This window comes from Tyto alba, unplaced genomic scaffold (genome assembly GCF_018691265.1).
Source record: "Tyto alba isolate M040663 unplaced genomic scaffold, T.alba_DEE_v4.0 Super-Scaffold_10, whole genome shotgun sequence".
Taxonomy (NCBI): Eukaryota; Metazoa; Chordata; class Aves; order Strigiformes; family Tytonidae; genus Tyto; species Tyto alba.
The window spans coordinates 14,572,170-14,598,929 of record NW_024881262.1 but is presented as its reverse complement, the minus strand read 5'-3'; the positions used below and the strand labels follow the sequence as shown (position 1 = coordinate 14,598,929).

At 44.9% G+C, this 26,760-nt stretch overlaps 1 protein-coding gene across 1 annotated transcript in view; it reads left to right on the top strand.

Moving 5' to 3' along the window:
• Nucleotides 1-3,400: 3,400 nt before the first annotated feature.
• The window catches only part of ATP13A5 (ATPase 13A5), a 36,221-nt gene continuing 12,861 nt past the window's right edge, over nt 3,401-26,760 (top strand). The window contains exons 1-17 of the mRNA XM_042799784.1: nt 3,401-3,617; nt 9,039-9,212; nt 10,336-10,482; nt 10,706-10,776; nt 10,853-10,933; nt 11,465-11,534; nt 13,713-13,847; nt 16,157-16,229; nt 17,029-17,160; nt 17,775-17,945; nt 18,180-18,337; nt 18,616-18,804; nt 19,054-19,115; nt 21,916-22,066; nt 23,348-23,431; nt 24,549-24,705; nt 26,116-26,233. Of these exons, the coding sequence (XP_042655718.1) occupies nt 3,555-3,617; nt 9,039-9,212; nt 10,336-10,482; nt 10,706-10,776; nt 10,853-10,933; nt 11,465-11,534; nt 13,713-13,847; nt 16,157-16,229; nt 17,029-17,160; nt 17,775-17,945; nt 18,180-18,337; nt 18,616-18,804; nt 19,054-19,115; nt 21,916-22,066; nt 23,348-23,431; nt 24,549-24,705; nt 26,116-26,233 (2,036 nt within the window). The 5' untranslated portion in view covers nt 3,401-3,554. The remainder of the gene's footprint in view (nt 3,618-9,038; nt 9,213-10,335; nt 10,483-10,705; nt 10,777-10,852; nt 10,934-11,464; nt 11,535-13,712; nt 13,848-16,156; nt 16,230-17,028; nt 17,161-17,774; nt 17,946-18,179; nt 18,338-18,615; nt 18,805-19,053; nt 19,116-21,915; nt 22,067-23,347; nt 23,432-24,548; nt 24,706-26,115; nt 26,234-26,760) is intronic.

The window sequence follows — 26,760 nt, the reverse complement described above, 5'->3', positions numbered from 1 at the left end:
CTCGGGGTAAGAGATCCAGGTGGTAACTGATAGCAGTTGGACAGTGGGACAAAGGGTTTGAAATCAAGCATGGCTTTGCTTTTCAATATCTTTGTTCAGCTGTTCAATACCACTAAGGTTTTTTAATAACCTGGTATCAGATGCTCAATAGTTCTGGGAATAAACCTGATCAGAGCCCAGGGAAGGAGAAAAAGAAGGTCAGAATGATGGGAACATCAGGAGTAATATATAACCAGCAGAAAATACACAAGAAAAAATACAGGTGACAGTGGAGAAATGTAAGTCTTGATGAACGTTGCTGTGTGGGGGTTTCATTGCAGACTGCTTGGTCCCAGGAATAAATGGCATGGTCCTACTAAATAAGGTTACCTGAATCTGAATTCACAGAGAACCATTGCCCCACTGCAGTTAAGGTCTGGGCTGTGCTTCACTGAGCTTGGACAGGAATTCCTGCAGAAATCACAGGAGCATAAGGCTGGTGGGTACCTGACATGGTTATTTTGTCCATCTCCCTGCTCTGAAGCAAGATCTACTTATCCTTAGATCATCCTTGGCAAATTATGTCCTGCTTTTCCTTAAAATCTTCCATTGTACAAGATTTTCCCCTGCCCTAGGTAGTCTGAATATTTTACTATCCTTTAAGATAGAAAATCTTCCTGAATATCTAAACTAACTCTGAAAATCTAATTGCTTTATCTAACAAGAAATCAGTTTGATTTCTCCTAGTCTCTAATAAGAATAGGAGAAAAAAAAAGTCTTTTGTGTATTACAAGAGTTATTATGTTTCCCTTCAGCCTTCTCTTTTCTAGTTTAAACAAACTCAGTTATTCAACTTTTGCTCAAGGGTCATGTTTTCCAAACTTCTCATCTCTTGCTATATAGGTCACACGTTCCTACAGCCTGAACTCCTGCTGAGGACTTGCTAACAGCAAGTTGAGTGGAATAATTTCCTCCATTTTACAGATCTCACCACCCTCCTGCTACTGTGGCTCAGAATGACACTCACATTTTTGGCAAGAGGAAACTCAACCTGCAGTTGGCTACATCTCCTTCTCTGTCATACACCTGCTTGGCCACTACCTCCCCATTTTGTACTTGTTTCCTCCAGCTACTAAGGGCAGCATTTTACTGAATTTCATATGGTCATTTCTGACTATTTGGCCAGCATCCCAAAATCATACTGCATTGTTTCTTTCCTCTAAAGCAGGCGCTTCCATGAGTGTCATGAACACCTCTCAGTTGTCTACCCCATCCTGTTATCCAAGCTGCTAACAGAATCATGAATATTTTGGGTCCCCTGGGATGGACAGCAAACCACTGACACCTTCAGTCTATCATAAAAGAATCCTATTTCTCAGTACCGTCATATCTCATGGGGAGCTCTGTCAAAAGCCTAAATGTGCCACATTAGCTGTTTCTCTCTTGTTCCCTGGAGCATCTCCCTGTCAGGGAGGAAATGAGATTGGTTTGATAGGATCTTCCTGTGACAGATCCGTGTTAGTTGCTCCTTATCACTTTATTATTCCCTAGGTACTTACAAACTGATTTCTTCAGAATTTTCTCTCACATCTGTCTGTGTATTCAAGTTGGGTTGACCGGCCTGTAATTCTCTGAGTCCTTTTTTGCCTTTTCAGGTGCTGGGTCCACAGCGTGGCTGACCGGGGTGGAGGAGTCGCACACAGCTCCGGGAGCTCTTTGCAAGCGCCGGCTGCAGCAGCAGTGGTGGGCATCCTGCTGCCCCGTGCAGCGAAGCCGCCGAGACTCCAGTCCAGAGACTGGACGTCATACTGCTGTAAATGAAACACCCTCACCCTGGAGAGAGAACTAGTAACACCACCCAGCTAATGATACCTCTCTTGAGTTTCCTTCTCCTGGAGAGTTATAGAAGGCGTTTCCCTCTCGGAGGGTAAGTAGAGATAAAGGGGGACTGTCTACTTACATTGAAATCTGATTCAATTCAGGCTTTAGTCAGTTTAAAATAGCAATGCTTAGAAAAAAAGGAAAAATACGTATTTTTCCACCACCACCCTGATTTTTCAGGAATCTTCAGCGTTTGGTCCATCTTTTCTGTTTATGGACATAACTGCAGCTGGAAGACCCCCCCCCAAAGATGGATCTGGTTAGACCATGCAGAGCCAGCCCCAGGTACATTCAGGGTACAGCAAAGTGACAAATGCTCTTTGGTCATCCTAGGGACAGACAGCCTGGCCTCTCTCCTTGCTCTGTTTCAAATAGAAGAAACAAGGATAAATGCTTTTATTTCTTAGTATTCTGCCTGGTGAAAGGTGCTTCTCTCAGTTGTTGGAGCTCTTTCCAGGATGGAGCTGCAGATTGAGGGACACTTAGAGGACTCCAGACATGCTGTGCTGCAGTCCCTGGGCATCATTCTCTTTCCCACCCGAGGAAAGGAGAATTTAGAAGAATTCCTGGTTTGGTCTTACTGGGGAAATACACTGTATGCAAAGACTGTGACTCTTTATGGAGTTTAAATCCCATGATCTCATCAGGAATACAGATTTGCTTCCCTGTGGCTGAGCCAAAAAGGGTCTGGGCAAACTCTGAGCCATTGTCTCTATTCACACAAACATGTACTTTATTCCAGGACAATTACACAGCACATTTTCCCTGACTGAATAAATGGTTGTTTACAGACTTTGTGGCAGAAGGAGAACAGGGGGAGACAGAACAATTTCAGGTTAATGCTTGAAAAATGTCTCTGACAACAATGAGAGCTGGGACACGAGAGAATGGAAGATGTGTAGTGGGGCTCCCAAGCCTGCTGCTGCTGTCCTCGTCAGGGGGACTGGCTGGAGCCCCCATCTCTCCCTGCCTCACAGAGGTTCACTCTGGACACTGTTCAAGGGTCCTGTGTTGCCCTGCTGGACATCTCCAAGGAAGTTATCCAGCCCCCTTGCTCTTTCCTTGTAACTCAGGCAGAATTTGAACCAAAGCTCCTGTTTGAGTCAATGCCCAGAGCTAGTGGGGAAGTTCAGGCTGGATTCACACCTGAAAGCCACTGCTCCAACATGCACCTCCACTGTGCTGAAACGAAGCCTGGGCCCAGACGCTGTGCTCTCCCCAGAGCCGATGCTTCTCTCTGACATGCTGGAGGTGGTTCCTGGTGCTGAGGTGGCTGCTCTGGGGCCAGCTCTGTGTTGGGCTTCCCACCCTTCTCCTTGCCATGTGACTCGATGTCCCTCTGAGCCCTGCACAGAGCCATCTCCCTGGCACAGGACTGCAGGTGCCCTCCCTCCCTTGGCCACCAGAGCCCTGCCTCAGCCAGTCCCACCCAGTGAATACAACAAAGCCAGGAGGCAGAAAAACATATGTCTTACATAAGCCAGGCATTTAAGGGCTTTACACGTGAGGGCGGATTTTCCTCCTTCTCCCAGGAGCCTAATAAGAAACGTGTGCACTGTGAGACTTTCAAAGGCAACAGGCAGGACCATGGGGAGAGTGACTTTAACAGTGGCCTGAGTTCAAGTCAGTAGCTGCGTTCAACATTGCTTGACCTCAACGACAAGGACATCCAGGACTGAAAACAACGTGGTCAGATGGAGGAGAAGCTTTGGAAGGATCATTGTGTGCTCCTCAACAAGGATGAGGAAGATGAACTGGTAAGGAGTGGGGGATCATGCTGGGTTTTGCTTTCCTTCTGTGCCTCTTTTCCCACATGCTCATTTTGGATATGCCTCTGCTGCTTTTTCACCTTCACTTCCCATTCAGGCACTGTCTCTTCAACAGTCCTTGCTGACTTTGAGATTGATTTTTGCAAAGTAAGGATCATACTACTTCAGTCCAGAGCCACAAAACATGGAAAAGACCTCTTTGCCCCCCCAAGAAGTCATCTGGCCAGTGAGCAGTGTCCCTTTCCCCACTGTCTGTTCCATTGTCTTTTCCATACGAATTCTGAGGATCTCTGCTAATGGGTACACTTTCCCTTACTAGGTCATCAAATGTCAGAAAGCAAGCCACAGGGAAGGTGCTTACAAATTATTCTTTATCATTGACAATTGTCTGAAGTAGCAATTAAATCACTTATCCTGAAATTTAAGTGTCTTTGTTACTTACCAGGTCCAGGAAGATTGGGCAGATGACCAAAGACTACTGCAGCTGTCATAGCAGGAATCCCTTATTTCTCAGTCCTTTACAGGAGCTTTTATAGATCTGCTCTGTCCTTACAAGGGCTTTTTATTAATGTTAATTGAACCTACTTTCTGTTTTCATTGTGATTGATTATTGTGATTATTGATTGATTGTGATTGATTATTGATTATGTGCAGCAGCCTGTAAGGGCTGCACTAAGTGAGTGCTTTGCAAACACAGTGAGTTGGAAACTATTCCTCCACCTGCTGACATGGAGTAATTACACAGAGTCTTGTGAGGGTGGGAGTAAGACTTTCTCCTCCAGCTTTCTGTGCAAGGAACAACTAGAATCCAGATATTTCCCATGTGCAGAGTGGGCACAGAAGTAGATGCCTCTGCACAGGTGTAAAATATAGTCCTGTCACTCCTGTATTTTCTAGAGATATATATACATGTGCTGCATGCACTGGAAAAACATCAGCACACTCCCCCAAGACAGGAGTCTCTGTCCTCTGCAAGCAGAGGCTGCTGGCCCGTGCTTCCCAGCATCTCGTGTCACTGTTTACCCAGCCCTGGGGACTGAGGAAGTGCCTCTGTGGTGGGGATGCAGGTGCTCAGGAGGTGCTCAGGGAATGCACAGGTGGGAGAGACCCTGCCCTGCAGAGCACACCTGCACCTCTATATCAGGATTTCTTGTGAAGCTACTAATAATGGTGGGGCTTCATCTTCCTTGTTTAGTGAATTCCTGCTGAGATTGGACTGCTGCTCATGTGAGCTTGTTTCAGAGTAGGGACTCAGGCTAATTGAAGCAGCCTGGGTCCAGCACAAAATGAAAAATCTGCTGCAGAAGGCAGATAAGGAGTCAGCTAAAGATCACCTGTGTCTTGCTGATTGCTGTAGTGTTCTTCAGTGGGTCACTAGCTGGCATCTGGATGTGGCCCTCAATGCCTGCCTCTGCTTGCATGAGAAGCAATGGGGGTGCCAACTTCCCATTGAGGATGGGGGGCCAGGATGGTTGGATGGATGGATGGGTGCAGTGGCACTGTTGCCACAAACAGCCTTTTAGCTGGGAGTCTGTGCACCCCGGATGAGCTGCACCCACTCCCAGGAGACACCTCACTTGCCCCATCCAGCCTGAGGTTGCAACCTTGCTGGCAGAGGAGGGACCTGGCTCTGCCTGGGATGCTGCTGACACAGCCTGCCTTGCACAAGGTTGTCTGCATCAGGCTGTGCGATGTTTTTCATAATACGTATTCCTGCAGTCCTCTTTGCTGGAGCAGCCTTGCTTCCAGGTATTGCCCTTCCTGGAGAAGTCGCTGCAGACAGGCTCTGTGGGGGGTACATCAGCTGTGAGTGGGGGTTCCCTCAGCTCTGCCCTTCAGTATTTCCTCTTCAGTCCTGTGTGAATGCCCAGGGCGTATCCCCTGAGAACGGGCTGCGCGCCAGCACAGGCTGCCTTTGTACCCTGCCTGATGATGTGCCCAGCTGATGGGCCATCTCTCTGCCCTGGGGGACTTGGGCTCCTGCCTGGCCCCATGCTGGCACAGTGGTGAGGATCTGGCATGACGCAGCTGTGCTGGCATCCTGCAGCCTTTGGGAAGGGGCACCTCCCCAGCATCCTGGATGTCAGGAGCTCACAGCACCGCTCCACTTATTTAAACCATCCATAATAAATATGTACAGCATGCTTCTATTGATTATCTTCCACTGTGTTGTCCTAGTTTTGGCTGGGTTAGAGTTAATTATTTTTCTTAGTAGCTAGAGTGGTGCTGTAGTTTGGATTCAGTATGGCATTTGGTAGGAGGACAATGTTGAGAATATACTGATGTTTTCAGTTGTTGCCAAGAAATCAAGGACTTTTCAACTTCCCATGTCCTGCTAGTATACAGGTACAAAAGAGGCTGAGAGGGACCGTGTCCAGAGCTACAAACTCAAATTGGCCAATGGAATATTCCATACCGTACAATGTCATGCTCAGTATATATGGGGGGGGGGCAGGGGGGGGGGGCCCAGGAAGCTTGTGTTCTTGGTTTCAGGATTCTCTTTCCTCTGGGATTGCTAGCTGGGGGTAGGCTGGGCATCAGTTGGTAGGTGGTGAGCAATTGCATCTTGCATCACTTGCTCACTTGTTTGTATATATTTTTTTTCCAATTACGACACTGTTTTTTATCTCAACCTATGAGTCTCCTTACCTTTACCCCTCCAATTCTGTCCCCCATCCCCTGGGTGGGGAAGGGTGAGCGAGCGGCTGTGCGGTGTTTTGCTGCTGGCCGGGTTTAAACCACAACACGACTGATGCATTTTTGGGTTCCTCAGTTACTGTGCTTGGCATATAGCTGTGCGCTGGAGCCCCACTTGCAGGCAACAGCTTGTGTTGAGCTCATGCTAGAAATCCCCAAATGCTCTCACTGGGTGACTCCCAGCCTCGTGCTTGCCCAGCCCCAATGCCACAGCTCTTCCCCAGCTTTCCCCCCACCTTTGGCTGCAGATTTGATCCTCTCCAGTCCCTTGCCGGGTGATGGATGTGTTGTGGTCCCACACACTGCCTGTCATTCCAGCCACCCTCATAACAGGCTCCTTGTTTTCCAGGCCTGCATTTGGAGTGTGTTTATAAAAATCCTGCCATGAAGAGGCAAACAAATGAAAATCTCCTTGAATTTCTTTAGTTGGGGACACTGTGGTTTGTCCTTCCACCCTGAAAACACCATTGTAGTTATTGATTTAAACTTCGGTGGCCTCTGAAAGAATAATATTTTGTATACAGCAGGGCTGCACATCTAAAAGCTACAGAGCTGGTTTGAAATGGATTTTGCTAACCTGGTCTAAGGGCTGCATGATTATCTTTATTTCAGTTGAGTGGCATTGATTTCAGCTTAGTTTATGTTGATTATGATCAGAGTTCAGATAAATCAAGTTAATTCCTCTCTTAAACCTAAATAGGTGCCTATTCCACTGCCTCCAAATCACTTGAAAATTATATTTGAAGTTGAACCAGTACAACTCTTCGTACAAACCCTCTCCAAGGAGCTCTGCTTTGTTGCAAACTCTATCCTGTAAAGCACCAGTCATCCTTTTGGCATTTTTCTGACATATATTTCAGATGTGGGACTTCCTAGTTCTTATTATTTAAAACACCACTTCCTCCTCCTCTCAACTATGTAAGCCATGTCAATAGGTTACACTATCCCACCATATTGTGTACTTTAGCTGGCAGCCTATTCCAGAAAAACATTCAGTGTAGTCACAAGCAGACATGCAAGAACATTTCCTTTTACTTACTACCTCTGTCTATGTCTGCAGGGTCTCTTGATACCTCCTCAAGTGCCCACTGCCTGATGGGCGGGTAGGTACTTGTTAATCTGTGGTTTGGGTTAGGTATCTCTCCTTGGCAATGGCTCAGGACTGCTCCTGCAGCACCCGTGAGCCGTGGGCGGCTGGCAGCGTGCCCGCCGGTGCCAGGGTGCTGGGCCAGGGTGCTGGGCAGGGCAGTGCCGATGTCACTGCTTCTGCTGCTCACTCCTGAGCACGGGTGCTCCCCTGCCCTTGTCATCAGCCCTCATGTGAAGGCACAGGGATTGCCTGGAGCTGGGCTTTTTGGAGTGGGGAAGAGAGCAGAGAGGTGGCTGGGAAGTGCCCTGTACAGGGAAACAAATGGATCACTGCAACAGGAATGGAGACACCTGATGGAAAAAAAATGTTTGTGTGGGTTTTGTGGGTGGGTGTTTGTTTGTTTGTTTGTTTGTTTTTAGCAGTGGATACAACACACACAAAAATAAATCTCTTTTTCTAGGTTTTCATTTCAGCCTTAAACCAAAATTCTTTCCCAAATAAACTTCTATACAATCTACTATATCATGGGTGGCACAAAGTGGGCCCCATTGCGTGGCCTGCCTGGGTTCCTGCCTTGGTGCCTGTGGGGAAGCAGCAAGGGACAGACACATGGCTGCTGAGGGGGTGGATGCAGGGCTGCCGCGTCAGTGTGGCACCCACCACGGCTGCTGTCTCCCTGCCGTGAGAGCTGTGGCCAGGCTGGATGTGGGTGACGTCCGAAGGGCTGGCATCCCTGGGTGCTGTGAGCCACCAGCTGTGGATGGTGAGCTCATTCCTTCCAGGGTGCTGAGAGGGCTGGGAAAGCACCCAGCATGCAGAGAATGATCTAGTTGTGCTACAGGCATTAAAGTTATTGTTAGCCACGTGGGCAGGTTTAAAGCAAACTAAAGGGTACAAAAATCCAGAGTTTTTCTCAAGGGGAAAAACTAAAGCTATGGATTCACCAATCTCCTTCACAGACAACAGTGTCACTGAATAGATGACTGCTGGGCTATCAAAATGAAAGGTCAAGTAGGGAAGATGACAGATGACATGGGGGATAAATTGCAGGAGGGGAGTGTACAGAGCAAAAAGAGCCCTTCCATATTTGTTTTCAAGATAAGGTGTATGTGGTGGAAGATAACACACCAGTAGATACAGTACCTGATACCTGAGAGGAGTTGCTCAAGGCTTGGCAGTTTTCTTTCCCTGAGGCAGATTCTGTGCCTCTGCTACAAAGTAGATTTCAGCAGTCAGCACTAAGTTCACATGGAGACATCCTCCTCGGTGCCTGGCAGGGCTGTTTAGCACTAGCACTGCAGGTGGGGAAGTGTTACTGGGGTGGGCAGCTGCAGTCCTGATGGTAAAAGCTCCAGACTGGAGTTAATTCTTCATTAATCCTAGGAGAGCTGATATGAGAACGTTCCTCTGCCAGCATCAGCCCAACAGCATCCTCGTTTCAGAAGCTCTGCTGTATTCTTAACTATGTCCTATCAATCAGTAAACTCTCATTTCCAAAAATGACCTTGAGCAGCTATGAGGGAGGGCTCCTGTCACCAGCTTTTCTTCTCAATAAGCTTGGGCTTCCTGGAGCAAATGCCAAGGTCAAACTTAACAAAAAATGTTTTCACTTTGCTGCACAGGAGATTTTTGGCTACAAAACTCAAGGCTGCCGAAAGGCCTTGTGCATTGCTGGATACATCTTGTCCTGTGGGGCTCTGCTGCTGCTGTTTTACTGGAAGCCGGAGTGGGATGTGTGGGCAAACTGCATCCGCTGCAGCTTGGAAGAAGCAGACGTCGTTCTGCTCAGAACAACAGTAGGTGAACCCTCCTAGCTCATTGTTATTTGCAGAACCTACTGTTTTCACAGGTAGGGCAGCCTGTCTGTCTTTTCCTACATGACGTGGTAGCAGGCTAATACTTTCCACCTTTGGAAGTGGAGCGGCAGGGATGAGTCAATCTTCAGAGTACCAACCATTTTTTATTTTCAGAGTTTGAAATACTGCATAAAAGACCACGTTTGCACCAATGAGTGCAGCTACTCTGCCTGCAGGCTGGGCACCAGGCAGACTTCAGGCATTGCTGCTGCCCGTCCACAGGCTCCAGCAGCTGCCCTCTGCCAATGCGTTCCGTAAAACAGCTCTGCCTCTGCCCTTCCTTTATGTGCATGGGGTGCAGCCAACTGCCTTCAGCGGAGGGATCACATTCAAAAGTTGTGGCTGTTAGTAGCCTTGGTGCTTTAAAGTTATTGGAGAATGCTGAGGAGATGGGTTTGAGAGCTAGATTTCAGGCATTAGTTATATTCTAAGACTCCATGACTGTAAATTAAAACCCAATACAATTCTAGCACACCAAGTGCTTAAGGCTGTTCAACATTGCAATGATATTCCTAAAATAAATGCACCCAAACCACTACATGAGTAACTTATTGCTCATTGTAACTAGTTACATTAGACTAAACTGATTAAAGGACAATTCATTCTGACAAATGCACATACCACAGTAAAGCTGAGTTGCTTTTGGCTATGGGTGTATAACAAGTAACACAGCATTATAGGAGTTTTGTAGAGCAAAGTAGCTGGTGCTGTGAGTATTTCAGAAGCCTTTTAGTTCCAGATAGCTCTAGTCTGATCCCACAGACTGAATATCCAGTAGCTATTGAGGCACATCTGGTTTAATTTTATCTTCTCTGAAGTTGCTCTGCAGCACGAACCAAAGCAAGTGGAGGTAATTGCAAGACTGACTTTGAAGTGTTTTACTGATTGGTACTAAACCACTGATACCAACATCCCTGTTACTATGGACTTATATTTGTTGTGATTGCAATGATGCCACAGTACTGTAGTTCTCTGGGAATCTCATACATGCTTCCCAGAGTCAGGAAACATTATCACTGGCAACATTTTGGGCTTGCCGCTGAACTGTGCTCTGTTTCTCTAGGATGAGTTTCAGAGATACACCCGGAAGAAGGTGACCTGTATTGATTTGTCCACATTGGCACTACCTGTTGGTAGTAATTCGGATGGTCCCTTGGTAGCTGATAAAGACTCTGTCATAAACAGAGCCATAATGAAGCCACAGTTAAAGGTAAGTCATCTATAAAAGGGAGAAGAAAGATAGCAGGGAGGAGGTGGGTAAAAAAAGAAGTCAAGACACCTGGAGGCTCCCAAGAGTGCTCTGTCAACCTCTTCCTGCAAATCCTGTTTACATAAGCTCAAGTCTTCTCCTAAAACATGGGGAAGCATTTCTGTAACAGTGAGATGGTTTTCCCTTGAATGGCAAAAGGATTTTTTCCTGTTTGGTCTTGCAGATGAGATGTATCCAGGTGCAGAAAATCCGTTATATTTGGGACTTTTCTGTAAAAGAATTCAAGAAAGTTGGGTGAGTGTCAACAGCCTGTTACAAAACCCTTTGTGGTAGGGGACTCCCTCGTCTGAACTTTCTCCTGTTATCCTAGATCATTAGAAGACAGCAACACATGTCACAGCATACACCACAAGTTTGGATCTGGTCTGACAAGGGAAGAACAGAAGCTCAGGTATGGTCTACTTATGAGTAAATGTATGAACTAATTGTGACACTGTGACCTATTAATTCTTCCTTTCAAATTTATGTGAGCTTCTTGCTACTCATCTTAGTAGTAAGGCAGTGCAAACTGTTTGGGTGACATTCAGAAAGATGCAAAAGCATTATCCCTTACACTATTGAGATCATTATCTTCTCAGTGATGCTGAAAATGCCACTGGTTCCCCCTGGGGTTCAGGGCACAGCAAGCTGTGATTGGCTTCCTTTTCTCCTTAAAAGACTTCTGGAAAGCTCATCACGGGGTTTAGCAGCAAACTGGTCATCTTTTTAGCAAGGAAACACTAAAATTCTGCCTCTGTGTAAAGTCCTTTTGAATACAATAGTTTCCTGACAGGTTGGTTTGTCTGGTTCAGCCATATGGTGTCCCCAGGACTTATTTTCTAAATAAGTGTAAATGTTGTTTGAGCACACAGTTTTCCACATGAAGCCTTTACCGTATGTGACTAATCTATAGCATGGAGAACTCTTCTCTACCTTCCTACAGGCAACTGGTGTGTGGGCCTAATGCCATCGAAGTTGAAATTCGTCCTATTTGGAAGTTACTTTTTAAAGAGGTCAGTAAGTCAGACTAGTGCCTGGTGGGATGGGTTTGAAGTGTTTTGAAGACTTTATCTGGGCACACTGGGATGGGATGATTGATGCTTCACAGGCATAAGCCATGGGAGGAAAGTTGGTGAACCTCCTTTATGGCTGTTAGCATACATTCCTGGCAGAAGGTTACAGGGAAGAATATGAAGCTAAGAGAATGCTTGGTGCTGTATACATATAGCAGCTAAATGTTTCCCTTATGATGACTGTGTCCCTTCTTGGGGAGTAGTTGTATGGAGGACTGATGTCCTCCTCCTCTGCTGTAGGCCTCTATGTCCAACTGAACATCTCCTATGAGCTGGGACATATTGCCTCATGACTGAGCACTGACATGCACCCGAAGCGCTCGTGCTTTCTGCAACTGCCATAACCACATCAGTAACTCTGTCCTTTCATGTGGACTTTTAATAATGATCTGCAGTGAAAATTTTGTTGGTTCAACTAATGCACGCTTGCTCTTCTTTAATAGCCTTGCTTTGGTAGTCTGGAAGTTCTACAAATCATTGTACAAGCTTGCTTGTGGCCTCAAACATCAGTGTAAATCAGGAGCGTGCTTTAGAATGGAGGAAAACATTTGAAAAATTCTTATTTTATAATTGCTTTGTTCACCTAGTAACTTCCTTTTCTCCTATGACACAAGCACCAGACAATTTTTTTTCCTGCATAAATAAGGAAATACTGTGAGACTGTTCTTCCTCTAGGGAAGACAAAACAAACACATCTTGCATATTAGAAGAGAAACCTGTATGGATGGTTACTTGCTGAGTTTGCATATAGAAATACTGGACATATTTCTGCCAACCTGCAAGCAGAGGCTTTGCATCCAGGATGCTGACATGTCATCTGTGTTCACTTCAGTGGATTATGGATGCTACATGAATGTCTTTAAAATGGAAAAGAGCTATGAGTGCTGGAACTCCAAAGTAGCATGTGTCTGAACTTTAAGTGGAGCTTCTTTGAAACCCTACAAAAGACATAAAAAGCTTCAGGGCTCCTAAAATTGGTTGGATTTGATGTTACCAACCTTCCAGTGTCCTCTGGAGATGGTTTTGAAGAAAATTCCAGTGTAGCACTCTAAAAAGTTTATTAAATTTGAACTTTGCACTTCTATCCAAGGCTGAAGCTTCATGTTTGAAATATTAATGGTGGTGCCTGGAGGCAGACTGGTCCTCATCAGCTTGTGGTATTTCAGTCCAGATACAGCTTCAGTGTCCAAAGGCTGGCACCCTGATTTAGTGTCTGTCTCTGTCCTAGTGAATGTCGAAGAAAGGATTAAATTTTAATCGAGGGACCCAATTTGTCATATGAATAATTCATTTCAGTTCCAATCTTTACACAGAAAGCTCTTTCAGTGGCTATTTTAGTCATACCAGTTCTGCAGAAAAGTCTGTCACTCCTTCGGACAAGGCAAGTAGTGGGCAAATTTTTGAAAAAATTCATCTAATTCTTTTGCTAGTTAGACACCACAATAACCAAAATTATATTCTCAGACTTCAGTGGAGCTTGTAGCCTGTTTTAGCATAACACATTAAAGTGAGTGATAATTGGTAGTGTAAGGCTGACACAATGTAGAGTAGCTGGAAGTACTGAAGTATGAGGAAATCAAGCCTTCATTTCAGCTGTAGTCTAAGACTGATTACTGATGGCCCCATAGACCATTACTTTACCATTTTTCGTTTTCCAAATAAAGATCATATTCACAGTGACTTTTTTAAATCACAAAATATTACAGATTATTATAGTAATTCAGTCTTTTTTTTTTTTTTTTTCATATATGAGTAGTGTCCTGTGTAGCAATTACTTAGAATCAGAAATGTTAAGCTCACCTTTGTTAGATGGCTGTGGTGGGAAACCAACTGACTTGAAGTCCCTTAAGTCTGATTTTAAGCTGCCAGCATAGTTGCTGCTGCATAGTAACTGGTTAGCAACAGCTTTTAATTACAAACACCATGAACTACATGTCAGCTGGTAAATTCAGAGCTGGAGGCTGTTAACACTTTAAAACAGCCATGAAAGAATGCTGCCTTGGGATGGCAAAACAACCCTCTAAATCAGTGTTTAAGACTCCCGGACACTGTAATGAAATGTACTCACCTCTTCCCATACTCGATCTCTCCCGACATGTGTTACATTTGCATTTGCAGATTTTAAACCCCTTCTACGTGTTCCAAGCCTTTACCCTCACACTGTGGCTGAGCCAAGGCTACATTGAATATTCAGTGGCCATCATAATCCTGTCGATCATTTCTATTGGCTTAACGGTGTACGACCTCAGACAGGTGAGTCTGCCTTCCAGCTCCCCATCCCATTGCTAGCAATTTCATCTATCACAGACACAAGTAGCTATTTATATGCTCTTTCTGGTTATATTTTTTTTTTTTTAATTGCTGTGAATTCTGCTGTATTACTGCAGATTTATTGTTATAGAAGAGTTAAAAAGGTCATACCTGGGGGTCTTGAACTTCCCAAGAATTAAAGAAGATTTGTCTGATACCTGGGGTTTGTAAGACTTTATGAAGGTGGACTATATCTGTGAGTCTGGTTCTTACTGTAATTTCTGGAGGATTTACTCCTCTTAAGGTTTGCTAAATAACGGGTCTTAACAAAAAAAAGAAACATTACTTTATTTCTTAAATTTGTTCAACACTTCTGTCATGGATATGGCTGCTTGGAAGAATTTTCTGATAGTGTCAGCTCGTTCACTTTTTGACCTAAAACACTCACCTGTGATAAACCTGAAACCTTCAGTCCCTATGGCAGAGACAAAGAGATTGATCTGAGCCTTACGCAATGTTTTCCTGCCATTGAATATCCTCATGAAGCCAGGTGAGGTTCCTGGTGCTTCCTGCTGGAATCACAGAACGCTTTTGCTGGGAATTTGGAAAACATTTCCTTGATTTCTGAACCCACTTTAAATACACAAGAAGGCAAAAATCACATCGAGAAAGGAGATAATAGGGAAAAAAGAGAAACTATGTGAATGAATGTACAGATGGGAAAGAGCAATAGGAACAGGAATCTGGCAGGCAATATTTTAGTCTCTCCTGTCTGGATATTAGGTATCATTTTCCTCTGTATTGTCAATATTTTAAAGCAAAAACTAACTGGGGGCTCCTGAGTCCTGGTGAATATTTTGTTAATCTTCAGGAAAAATGTAAAGATTAGAGGACAACGTTGAGAATTATAGTTTCTGCACACAGTGTGATATGAATAGAAGTAGTGGCAGGGGTGAAGGGACATCAGCTCTGGGGTGTACTGATCTAACTGTCATGCTCATGTGCTTCTTCAGAGCCAGGCACCACTCACATCATTACCTCCAAATTCAGTGCTGAAATAATTGTTTCTGCACTGAATTATTGGAGAAAGGCAAGATTCTGGTTCCCTGAGAAGGCAGTATAGAAAAATGCTCTGGGAAGTGCGGCCCACGAGGAGGCAATATTTTGCCCTTCCAGGAGCTGGCTTTTGTTTGAATCCACTCAGCTTTTCCCTGGGCTGGTAGAGGCTCTCGGCATGTTCCCCGTGTAGGTCCCAGGCCCCTGGACCGGCGGGACTCTGGGCAGTAAGTGCTCGGCGGCGCGCGGTGCTGACGAGGCACTCTGCACCCCCTGCCCTGCCAAGGGCACGCTTTCATCGCTGCCTCACACGGATCTCAGCGAGGGCTTTGTGAATAGCTGCAGCTTTTGCCAGCACAGGTGTGTTGGCTGTGCATCACCTGGTTGTATCTCTGACTAACATCTGTAGGATGACTAGCACTCCCACATTGAACAAGCGCTCGCATCTCTGCGAGCACACCTTCGTGCTTAAAGTGTTGGTGTTCCGTCCTGGTATTGCAGAGCATGGAGAACAGATATGGTCCGTTCAGCTTTCTTTGGCAAGGCCGGTCTTATTGTGTGAGTGATAATTTTGGCAAGAAGAATTACAATGTTTGGAGCCTCCGGATATTCTTCAAACTGGCTTGACATCTTCACATGAACAATGCTAATGAAGAAATCCACACTCGGGGATTAGTTTTTTGCAATTGCAACTTTTAAATCAAGATAAGGCATTCTCTCTAATGGCCTTGCAATGACAGTTGACTTCATCATTATCTCAGGATATGTAATTTTCTGAATTAGATTGCAAAAACTGGCAAAGCACAGACACCCATCTAAATTAGAATTTCTGTTTTTCTTCTTGCAACGGTAGTTTTGTAACGATAACCTTTACAACTTGGTTGTCCTGTTGATATCCTCCTAGCAAGGATAAAACTGTTGAGCACAAAGAAACCCCTTACTAAAGGACTGCAGATAGCTATGTTGCAGGTGAGGAGACTCTCTGGCATGAAGCAGGAACAGCCCCTTGAAGGTCAAAGGAGGAGATAGATGCAGTGGCATGAATCGGAAGCAAACAGAAAATTAGGTCCGTGTTCCCACAGCAGCTTGTTACCTCGATGAACTTTCATCCTGACTTCTAACAAGCAATGTGAAACCTCCCCCGGATAACTCAGCAGATTTCAGTTTCTGTGATGTTAGCATGATCACTGCATTGTAACCTACTGCTTCACTTGAGTATTGGTGTTTCAACACTGCAATTGCTTTCCCATCAACAGCAGTCTACCAAGCTGCACGAGCTCGTTGAGGAGCATAACAAAGTCCAGGTTACGGTTTGTACGAAGAGCCAAGGTGAGTCATCTGCGTCTCATTTTCCTCACCAGCTTGTATAATTAACTAACATGTTGAAATATATCTGGAATTGCACAGCTCCTGCTGATTTCTACAGCTGAAACACGAAGGGCAAGCTGCAGGGAGAATGGGGCAGAGGGAGGTGAGGCGGGCAGGGCAGTGAGAAGCGTGGGCACAGCCTATGTGGTGCGGTAATGATGCATCTGTATCATTATCATCTATATCTGCGACATCTGTAATGATACAGGTGAACCTAGTAATTTGTGTTAAGAGTTGAGAACAGCTTGGAAAATTTAATTTCACAAACAAGCAACTAGATAACAACTCTGGCCTTCTGAGACCTGCTTCCCAGCTCTGCTATAGGCTACTTTCACAATCTTGTCAAGTAGCTTGTGATTTTCAAGGAGTCTAGATATATGGCTCCCACCGAGGTATGTGCTTTCTTTCCTGCACCTCAGTTCCTTGCCCAGAAAATAGGAGTTATAGCTATTTTGCCTCCTAAAGATGTTGAAATGGGCAGTTGCTAGGGTGATGGGAAACGTAGAGCCCTTGGATGTTTTTTCTTGGTCAGAGTGTTTATGGACAATAAGCACATGAAACTGGAGACACCCACTTGGAGAGAGATGTTCAGACAGGGCTGATGTTTGTGCTGTTGCTTCTCAGCCAGTTTTATTTCTGAGAAGCACTGGCCTTAAATCATGCAGTGGAGAACTTCAGTGATGTTGTGTGTGCCTTGAGACTTTTTTTAATTGCCCAGAACTTCTGCACAAGTAAAATTAATTTTTGTATTGTTCTACAGGTTGCAAGGAGCTGGAGTCTTGTTACTTAGTCCCTGGAGACATGTTTCTTTTAGATGGAAAAAAGCTCTCTGTCCCATGTGATGCTGTCCTGATTGATGGAAGCTGCATTGTGAATGAAGGGATGCTCACAGGTGCAGCCTTGGAGTTTGAGATGCTAAGGCCCTATGCAGGTTCTCTGTCAGGGAGATGTCTATCTGTTCTGACAGCAACTTATTTATTAGAATAGTTTGCAGCAGGAGGTGGAAAAACTGTGGCTTGAATAATTTACAGTTGTCTTCGGCTTTTGAACACTGACATTGTGTAGTATGCATTTCTTATCCACGTTAAAAACGAGTAGGACTAATACACTGTCAAAAGTAAAAAGTGAAAATACTCAAATATATTGAAAGCATATTTTTTGAGTTTTTGGATTCTGATCCTGCAGCAGTTCTGTTCAAGCAGAGAACGTATGAGCACAGGGGTAAGTGTTATACCTAAGCATCAAGACACTACAAGGCACGAACTTGGTTCAGGGGCAAAATTTGACCCAGGCTCCTTGATACAAAATGCTCAGAGAAACCATCTGATGTACTCTGAAACTAAAACTATAATGGCTGTCATCATAAATCCATACGTGTAAGTACATAAGCAAGCTAATTAGTCAGGCAAGCTTGAGCACCTAAAGGGTGCCATTACTTTCTAAGACGCAGAATCTGATATTTTATATTGCCTTTAAGTGAAGCTGCACGCTGACTGTTGTTCTTAGGTGAAAGCGTTCCAGTTACTAAAACCCCCTTGCCCCTCGTGGAGAGTCCGAAGCCCTGGAAAACCCACAGCATGGAAGACTATCGGAGACATGTCCTCTTCTGTGGGACAGAAGTCATACAGACAAAGCCGACAGGCAGAGGGCCAGCGAGAGCCGTCGTGCTGCAAACCGGTATTTCTTTTACTGTTTGCTAACCAGCAGAGTGAAAGCGGCAGCTCCAGAGGCTGGCAGGAGACCTGGTTTCTCTCTGTAGTTCTAGTCCAGCACAGGTCTGCTGTCCCTGAGGAGTGCTTGTTGCCACCTGACAGCTCAGGCTTGTGCAAAGTTAGATGTTTTCAAACAGCACCGATGCGGTACGCCGCTGTTATGTCACGTACACAATGTGTGACACGTGTCTTCATGCAGGGTTTAATACAGCTAAAGGCGACCTGGTGAGATCCATCCTCTACCCCAAGCCAGTGAACTTCAAACTCTACAGAGATGCCTTCAAGTTCATCGTAGGCCTTTCTGTCATTGGTGTGTTGGGACTCATCTACACCGTGTGTGTGTTCGTGTCCCACAAGGTAAGTACAAGGGATGCCTCCGTGCTGGAGGTGCCCGCTCTGAGTCACTCAAAATCTTTGGAATATCGTTCGCTTCTGTAATTCAGTTTTCAGATGCCAGAAATGTAGGGGGGTGATGGGGAGATGGACGGAACAAAGCAGGTTAAATCTGTCAACCCCCAGGGCAGAGCTTGGGGATGCATTGCTCCTGGGCAGGAGGGTTGGACCCCCGCGAGCGGTGGCAGCAGGGCAGGAGGATGCTCCCACCTGACCGCCCCTGTTGCTCTCACTGTTTGCAGAAGCCGGTAGCCGACGTGGTGGCTATGGCCCTCCTCCTCCTCACCGCGGCTGTGCCTCCCGCTATCCCTGCTGCCTTGACAACAGGCACTGTTTATGCCCAAAAGAGGCTGAAGAAAAAGAAGATTTTCTGCATCAGCCCACAGAGGATTAATATCTGCGGGCAGATCAACCTCGTTTGCTTTGACAAAGTAAGGCGCTTCCTGGGGCACTGAAAGCTTCTGGGGGCTGTTAGGAACATAGGATATGGTTTTTTCCACCTCATCTACCCTGATTCTAACCCCAGGGAAAAATCCTTTACAGGCACCCATGCAGCAGGGTCACACTGAGGGCAGGAGGCTTTCCTTGCCCTGCCCGGGAGCCAGGGAAGGATCTCTGGGGATGTGCAGGAGGGAAGGGGTGGACAATAACAGGGTAACTAGATATTTATTTTAATTTAGACAGGCACGCTGACCGAAGATGGACTGGACCTGTGGGGTGTCATCCCTTCTGAGGAAAGCCGGTAAGGAAGGATTTCATTTAGCAAGAATTAATCTCCAGTGTGAAGGTACTGCCCAAATGTCTAGTTAGGAGGGAGGCAGTTGCATAGGATATGGAGAGACAGCAAATAACATGCAACAAGAGATGTTTGGGTGCATTTGGGGAGGCAGAGTTCAACGAGTGTCCCTGCTCCTTGCTCAGCTCCTTCCCTCCAAGGATGGCATCTGGGTGCTGCTGTGGCAGGCACAGCTGTAAATGTTGCTGCTAATTCAAGGCAAACAGAAGTCAGCGACAGCATGAGTGCTTTTAATTACCCTGAGGGGATTTGGAGAATATGCACAAAGCTTTTCAATTATGTCATTCTCAGCACAGTTCAATAAATATTCTTAATCTAGTCAATAAACCTTTCATCATTTAAATGTTAGGATAACGCTCCTTCTGTTGAAACGAAGTGTTGCTGACTTTGGTGCCTGTCAAATCTCACCTGCCTTTTGTAAATGCCATGAAAAAAATGATCCATGAGACCACAGATCAGACCTGCAAAGCTCAGGTGTGCTTAGGGACTCCCTCAAACCCATGTCAGGCTCCATCTCAATTCCAAGCCCAAATACCATTGAAATCCTCAAGAAATAACCACTATGCAAACATTAAACTTGATTATATCCAGACTTATACTATTTAATTTATATTACAGTAATACAATAACAGACTTCAGCTCTGCAGTGTATGTCATGCCAAACTCAAAATATTAATCTTTTGCAGTGGCTAGGACATATCACAATATCACACACCCCATACCAACTCCCGGGTTTCATTATTAGTTGTTAATATATCTGATACTTCAACACCACAGAGATAATCATGCCATAATGAATGAAAGGGTGAATTCATTGCGAGAGGAGAAAAATCGCATTCCCAATACATACTCAAAGGATTCAAATTAACGAGAAGAGATTAATAAGTGTCAATCAATAAAATAGTCTTCCAGTGGGACTAATTCACAGCATACAGGACAGTCACTCCTTTGTCCCCCCCTCCAGTGCATCAGACGGGTGACACTGAATAGGTACATGTTGGACAGGCTTGGAGCCCACCAAATGCAGATAGCTCATGGTAGTGCCTGAATGATTTCCAACAAGGTAGCCTTGCAGGTAGTGTCTGCTCACATGAGCAGCCGAGCAAAACTGGATCCATAATCAGAATAAATTCACATAATCAAAAAAGAAACCTCTGCAAGGTATTAAAACATCAGGCTAGCTTTGCAAACAGATCCAATCTGCACCCAGCTGGGAACCAGTGCTGGTGGCTGGCCAAAACGCGAGGGGGAGCTATTGCTGTCTGCATTGATCTCATTAGCCTATTTGCATAATTACTCTGTCTTAAATGTTCATATTTTTAAACATGTTATAAGACTAGCTGACAGCTAAGCTGAATACTGCGAGGCAAAAACATTAAAGGAATTTCATTCAACTTGCAAAATATCCTATTGTACATTTAATAAGATATAAATGTTTGTTGGTTTTATGTGGTGTTTAGCAGTTTCACGGTGTCTCTCAAGTATTAATTAATTAATAAGCCAATTATGACCAGGATGAGAACAAGGTATAATTTTCTGGAAACAAAACAGACTTGGATGGCCCAGAGGGACAACAGGTCCTGGATTCATTGTTCCTTTTAATAGAGCTGCGAGCTGTCATGCTGCTCACTTCCAGATGCATTTCACTGCATCTGTGTTAGTAACAGGGGATGCTAGTTGTGATAAAAGGTAAATAAAATCTATTTAAATTTCTCCTTAAAATGCCAGCCTAAATGGTCATGGACTGTGTTCTGGACTGGCAAACACAGCTTGTCAGTCAGCTCGTTTCTTAGGGGGAAAAATGTGTGTGTGAGAAGAGAGGACTCAGAAATAACTTCCATGATGAATATTTAAATTTCTCCTTAAAATGCCAGCCTAAATGGTCATGGACTGTGTTCTGGACTGGCAAACACAGCTTGTCAGTCAGCTCATTTCTTAGGGGGAAAAATGTGTGTGTGAGAAGAGAGAACTCAGAAATAACTTCCATGATGAAATCATAGAGCCTTCGCCCAGCCCAGCTTCACCCATGTTTGGTCTGTGCTGCAGGGACAATGAGGGAATAAGCCTCAAGGTTTTCCACAGAAAGAAGTCAGGGCATGAATCTTTGACAGGGTGCCTCTGTGTAACGCAGTAGGAGTCAACCAACATAGTTTTAAAACAAAGGTGTGAGGGACAAGCATCTGGTGTCTGTGGCTATGCAGATGTAAAAATCTACAGCTGTAGGTGAAGGTTGGGCTCCTCCTGGCTCTCTCATGTTGCTCCCAGGGGTGTGGAGTGTGGGCTGCTGGTGTTCATCCACCCTGGTGGGTGCAGAACACCAGCCCAAGCAGATGCACGCTCTCCCCATACTGCATCTTCACAAATCTCCTAGGGCACTTTGACAAACTTATTTGAGATCTGTGCTGCAAGTTGTTTCCTCTCTGATAGTGTCTCCTCTGCTTTGTCTAATACCAAACAGCAATTGTCAAGCAGGACTCCTGTGCCTGTGCCAGCCTCTCTGAGTGTTCTACCATCTCAGTTATTTTGCATCAAGTTGAACTTGTGTCAGTTAATTACTGGGTACTTTTTGGCATCCTGAATGCATCTGACCTGTTATCAGAATGGTGGATAGGTTGGCATGTTGCTTGCTGTTACTTGGCTCAGCTCCACTCAACGCAGCAGAGCAGCACCTGTATGCACCAGCTGAGGACTTGTGTCTCTGCATCCCTCTTGTAAGTGGTCCCACTAACCCTCTGCTTTTAATCAGGTTTCAGAAAATCCATAAGTTCCCATCCAGCACTCCTCTGCCCTGGGGACCTGTGTGTGGAGCCATGGCAAGCTGTCACTCACTGGTTGTTTTGGACAAGACGATTCAAGGAGATCCACTGGACTTGAAAATGTTTGAGGGCACGCACTGGGTAATGTGACTCATATCCTCTACATACATGCAAATCACGGACACCCCCAATCCAGTCCATGGGGGTTTACTCATAAGTCAAGCTCAAACACATGCCTGCAGGGGAAACTCCTTTTCAATCCTGGTCATAACAGCTGGAATTTGCTGTTATTTCTACTAACTGCATGGCAGATTTACAGCACTGCAGCTTCTCTTTGATAGTCCAGCAATCATTTTCCTTGGGGCTGCCTGCATTTGCTCTCTTAATTTGATTTGGAAACACTGGAGTGCAAGGAAAAAAAGGGGAACCTGGCTGCTGCTTGCTGCAAGCATGAGACAGACCATGACATTGGCCATGAGGTGCACAGACTGCAAGTCAGCCAAGGAAAGGCACAGGCAGGGTTTTATGCCCTTATGCTAAGGGCTGTTATCTCTGTTTAGCAAAGGGACATCCCTACAGAAAAACCCAGGCTGAAGCCTCCAGATGAGTGAACAACAAGTATCAGAGAGGCTTGGGAAGGAGGTGAGAGATTGAGCCTCGGTGCTCATCTGTGGGGATGGAGAGTTGCTTAGGTGGGAGCAGGATGGGAGAAGGCACCAGAAGGAAAGGGGCTGCCTTCTATCTGCCGTGTCCTAGCCTGGAGGGGTTATGTGTCTCTGCAGCTAAGTGCCTCATCATCTATTCTCCTTCAACCTTTTGCTCAAGAGAGATTAATCAATAAGTAAACCAGATGGTAGCTCTTTCAGCAGCACTGCAGGAAGACCTCAGGCTGGTGCTCACTCCTGTGGAAGCACAGGCAGCAGCAGAGCCACATGACAGCAGAAGGGGACTGTGAGGGTGAATGAGCCTTGGCAGCACGTAAAGTAACAGACCTGGAGGGCTAAAAGCATCCTAAACAGAAAATTACCACCCTGTTTCTGCACAGAACATCAGTGAGAGCCTTTTAAATGCAGGAGACTGGAGGATAAACCCAACTAGATAAGAATAATTATTTTTCTTTCCCCTCATCATTGATATGGCATTAAATTTATGTGGAACTTGAGTTTAGGGAAACCACATGGTGTGACACAGGTTTTTACTCTCATCAAGTCAAAAGACATGTAGGCTTTAGCTAAGGATAAGGCTGCAGGGAGGGTGTCACAGACAAGGATAGAAAGACCTATTAGATCAGAAAAAAACACTTCTGTAACTGAGTGTCAACAGTAAGGGGGAAACATGTTCCCATGTGCTGCCACCCCTGCTTTAACACACAAGTGTGAAGCCAAAAAAAATGTATCAGAAATAATGCTTTTCCATGTACAGGAGATAGAAGACTCCAGCACAGCTCAGAATGGGTCTGGTGCTCTTGACACCTGCATCGTTAGACCGGGGCTGAAGGCCAGCAGTGTAAGTCCAGTTCTTTCTGAGAATTAATATTTTGTATTTTCAATCTGCAGCAAGTGCGAACTCCTAGCACACACACTATTCATTTACCTGGGGTAGTGGATGCAAAATGCCTTTCAACCGCTCTTTGTAGTGTGTTGCATCTTCCCCCAAAACAGATCCCCTGGAAGCACAGGACTGGAAAGGCAAATTCTGATTAAAGTGGAGATGATGCTCCTGAACTGGCATCTAAAGCACTTTGTGGGCCTAGAAGCCCCTCATTTCCATTTTTACTCTTTGCACTAATAAACTCAGAGTTTACTCGGAGTCCTCACCCTGTAAATCTGCTGTCAAAATGAAACCACACAATCAGTTTAAGTGAAAACTAATGCAGATAAACCATGTAAATGGAATAAACATCTAAAGCATGAGTTTGTCTGCAGGAGGAGGCAATGTGAGTAAGGACAGGGCATTACATCAAGAAGCACAGATGTGGGGATGTGGGTCCATGAGTCCTGCTGGTAATGGTTGTGCAACCCCGCTAGCAGGTTTATAAGGCTGACCCCAAAGCACAGTGTTGTTTGCTTCACTTTTCCTCTTAAAAGTACAGTTGGGAAGCTCCAAGGTTTGACAGTTGAAAATTGTTATGTTTCCAGTCCAAATGCCAACACACCTAGCTTCTTGCCAGTGGACGGAGTGTGATTTCTGCTAGCAGTACCAGGAAGACAGTGCTGTGGCAACAAGGAAATCAGTCTTCTTTATAGGATTGCTCTGTTCCCATGGTAATGTCACTGTAACTCATCAAATTTCAGTCCCCAGGACTGTAGATGCAGGAATATGATCTTAATACCTGGTCATTAAGATAAAGGCTGGGACAAAGCCTGGAAAACAAGTTAAATATAAAGAAAAACATTGAGGTTCCTGGGAGGTACACCTGGAAGACAGAGTTGTTGAGATCATGGCTCCTAAACTTGTAATCAGTAACCTGATCCCATAGCCAAAGGGTAGCAAAAGTGAAAGTGTCTCGTATTAATAATAAATGACCTTAGCGAGAAAGACTCCAATGAGCTAAAGTTCAGAATGGATTTGCCTTGTGTAGTCAGTGACTCGGATAACATCTCGCTTTCCTGACCTCTTCCAGGCTCCTGTGGAAGGAATAGCAATCCTACATCAATTCCCATTTTCTTCTGGGCTGCAGAGGATGTCCGTTGTTTCACAGAAGATCGGAGAGGAACAGTATGACCTATACATGAAAGGAGCACCAGAAATAGTGTCCAGCTATTGCAGACAAGATACTGGTATACAATTGGGAAAGGGAAACTTTACTGTGTTTATCTGGACTTAATCCAAACCGGATCTTATGTTGGGGCTGAAATCCTAAAAGGCTTTCCACTGGCCACACTGCAACTCTGCATGTATGACTCTTCCCACAGACAAGCCTCAGGCTTGTTAAATGTAATTACTTAATACTACCAACAAGTTTTCATTGTTTGTTTGTAAGTTAAAGATGCACACAGCCCAACAGTTAGTGAGATACACAGCCTGATGTTCAGCTGCTATAAACCCCTTCGCTGACTTGCATCAGCTGAAGACATAGTGCATAAATAATGTCAATACATCAAAATACCCAGAGCCGATGCGGGATCATGGTAATTGCATTTGTCACAGCAAGTGTGTTGTGCTGTACAAGTTCTTAAATTTCCTCCTGATTTATTACCTTGTAAATTCAGCCTGGAGTTACTGACCCAGCTTGCAAAGGCCTTAAATCTCAGCAATGGAGAACTCGCTGTGGAAATGTTAATTACTGTTATTAAGGATAATTGGTAATAACACTTGAGCCAAGACTTCTGTCATCTCCCTGCAAGCACACATAGGCTTTTCTTTATTGTATGTGAACAATATTATAGGCTTGTACTCGAATTTGTCTGCAAACTTGAAACTCAGGCCACATTCACTGAATACTTCAAAATGATGTCAATCAAACACAGTACCAATGGTCTGTGGCTCTGTGGTTTGTTATTTCTGATGACCTGAAAATGCGTGAAGATGGTTTTGAAGGACAAAAGAAAGATTTATTTTAGAACCACCTAAGATCTAATGACACAAACCTCCAAACAAGACAACACCAGCAATAACAATGTCTTCAAAATTATGTTTCGCTTTCTCAGGTTTCTAAATAGTCCCTCTTCCTGTCTTGATTGTTTCTATATTGATTACAGCTTAATGAATAATTAGGTAGACACTGTAAAGCTGTGATTGCAGTGCATAGTGAGTACAAAATACTGCAAAATTAAAAGGAACTCTTTGCTTCTAGAGTCACAAGAACTATCAGAGAATTGAAAATTTAGGATTTGGGACAATTCTCACATTAAGGCATAAACATAAAAGCAATTTCCTCAGTCACTCAGCATGTACACAGTAAAGCTTAGGATAGAATTACGAAGTCAGTCATTTGTCCTCTGCCCAATAATTCACTTTATATCTACCTGCACCTTAACATGCAGTTGAAGGGTATAAAACAGACACATAGATCACTCATTTGGACAGTCAGTTACACAGTCTTGGTACAAAACAGCTGACTTCTGTGAAAGGCCAGAGTGCTGTAACTAAGGCTATAAAGCAGTTTAAAGGACAGACACGTAACCCTAGAAAAGCAATCAGCAAGGATGGAATATTTTAATGATGAATCCTTTTTTTCCTGTAAACAGTCCCAGCTAATTTCTTAAAGGAGCTTAAGACATACACAAGCCAAGGCTTCAGAGTCATCGCCCTGGCCCATAAAGTGCTGAACCTAGGGAAGGATGTAGACATGAGCAACCTAGAGAGGTAAGGTGTGCTGGTGAGCCGCTGGTATCGCTGCGGGGTTGCTCTGCTATCTGCTCGTTACAACCTGTCCCAAACCAACCTGTCTTGACCTAAACCTTCCCCTCCTCTCCTGCCAAAGGAAGCCTAGTGAGAAGCAGTAGCATACAACACCTTCCTCTCAGCAGATGCTGATTACACTGTTAATTGCCTGCTTTACTACTGCTCTTGCAAGGCTCACTGAGCTGAATTTCAGAATCTGTTATCAAAGGGTAATGAAAGCTGGTTATTGGGCTTCTATATGACAATTGTTTGGGACTGCAATAGAAATTCTTTGTGCCATAATTTGTGGGTTTCAGCCAGCCAGTTCCTGCAAATCCCTGTCCCTCTCTCTGCTGCGTTGCTCCTTCCTAGGGACAGCAATGTAGCAGATCAGCAGCTTGACTGAAGCTGCAGAAACGTTGGCACTTGTTGAGTACCGCTTGTCTTGAACTTGTAGCAGTTGTGTTTCCCCATAGAGCAAGTGTGTTTCCCACCGAGCATGGCTTTCC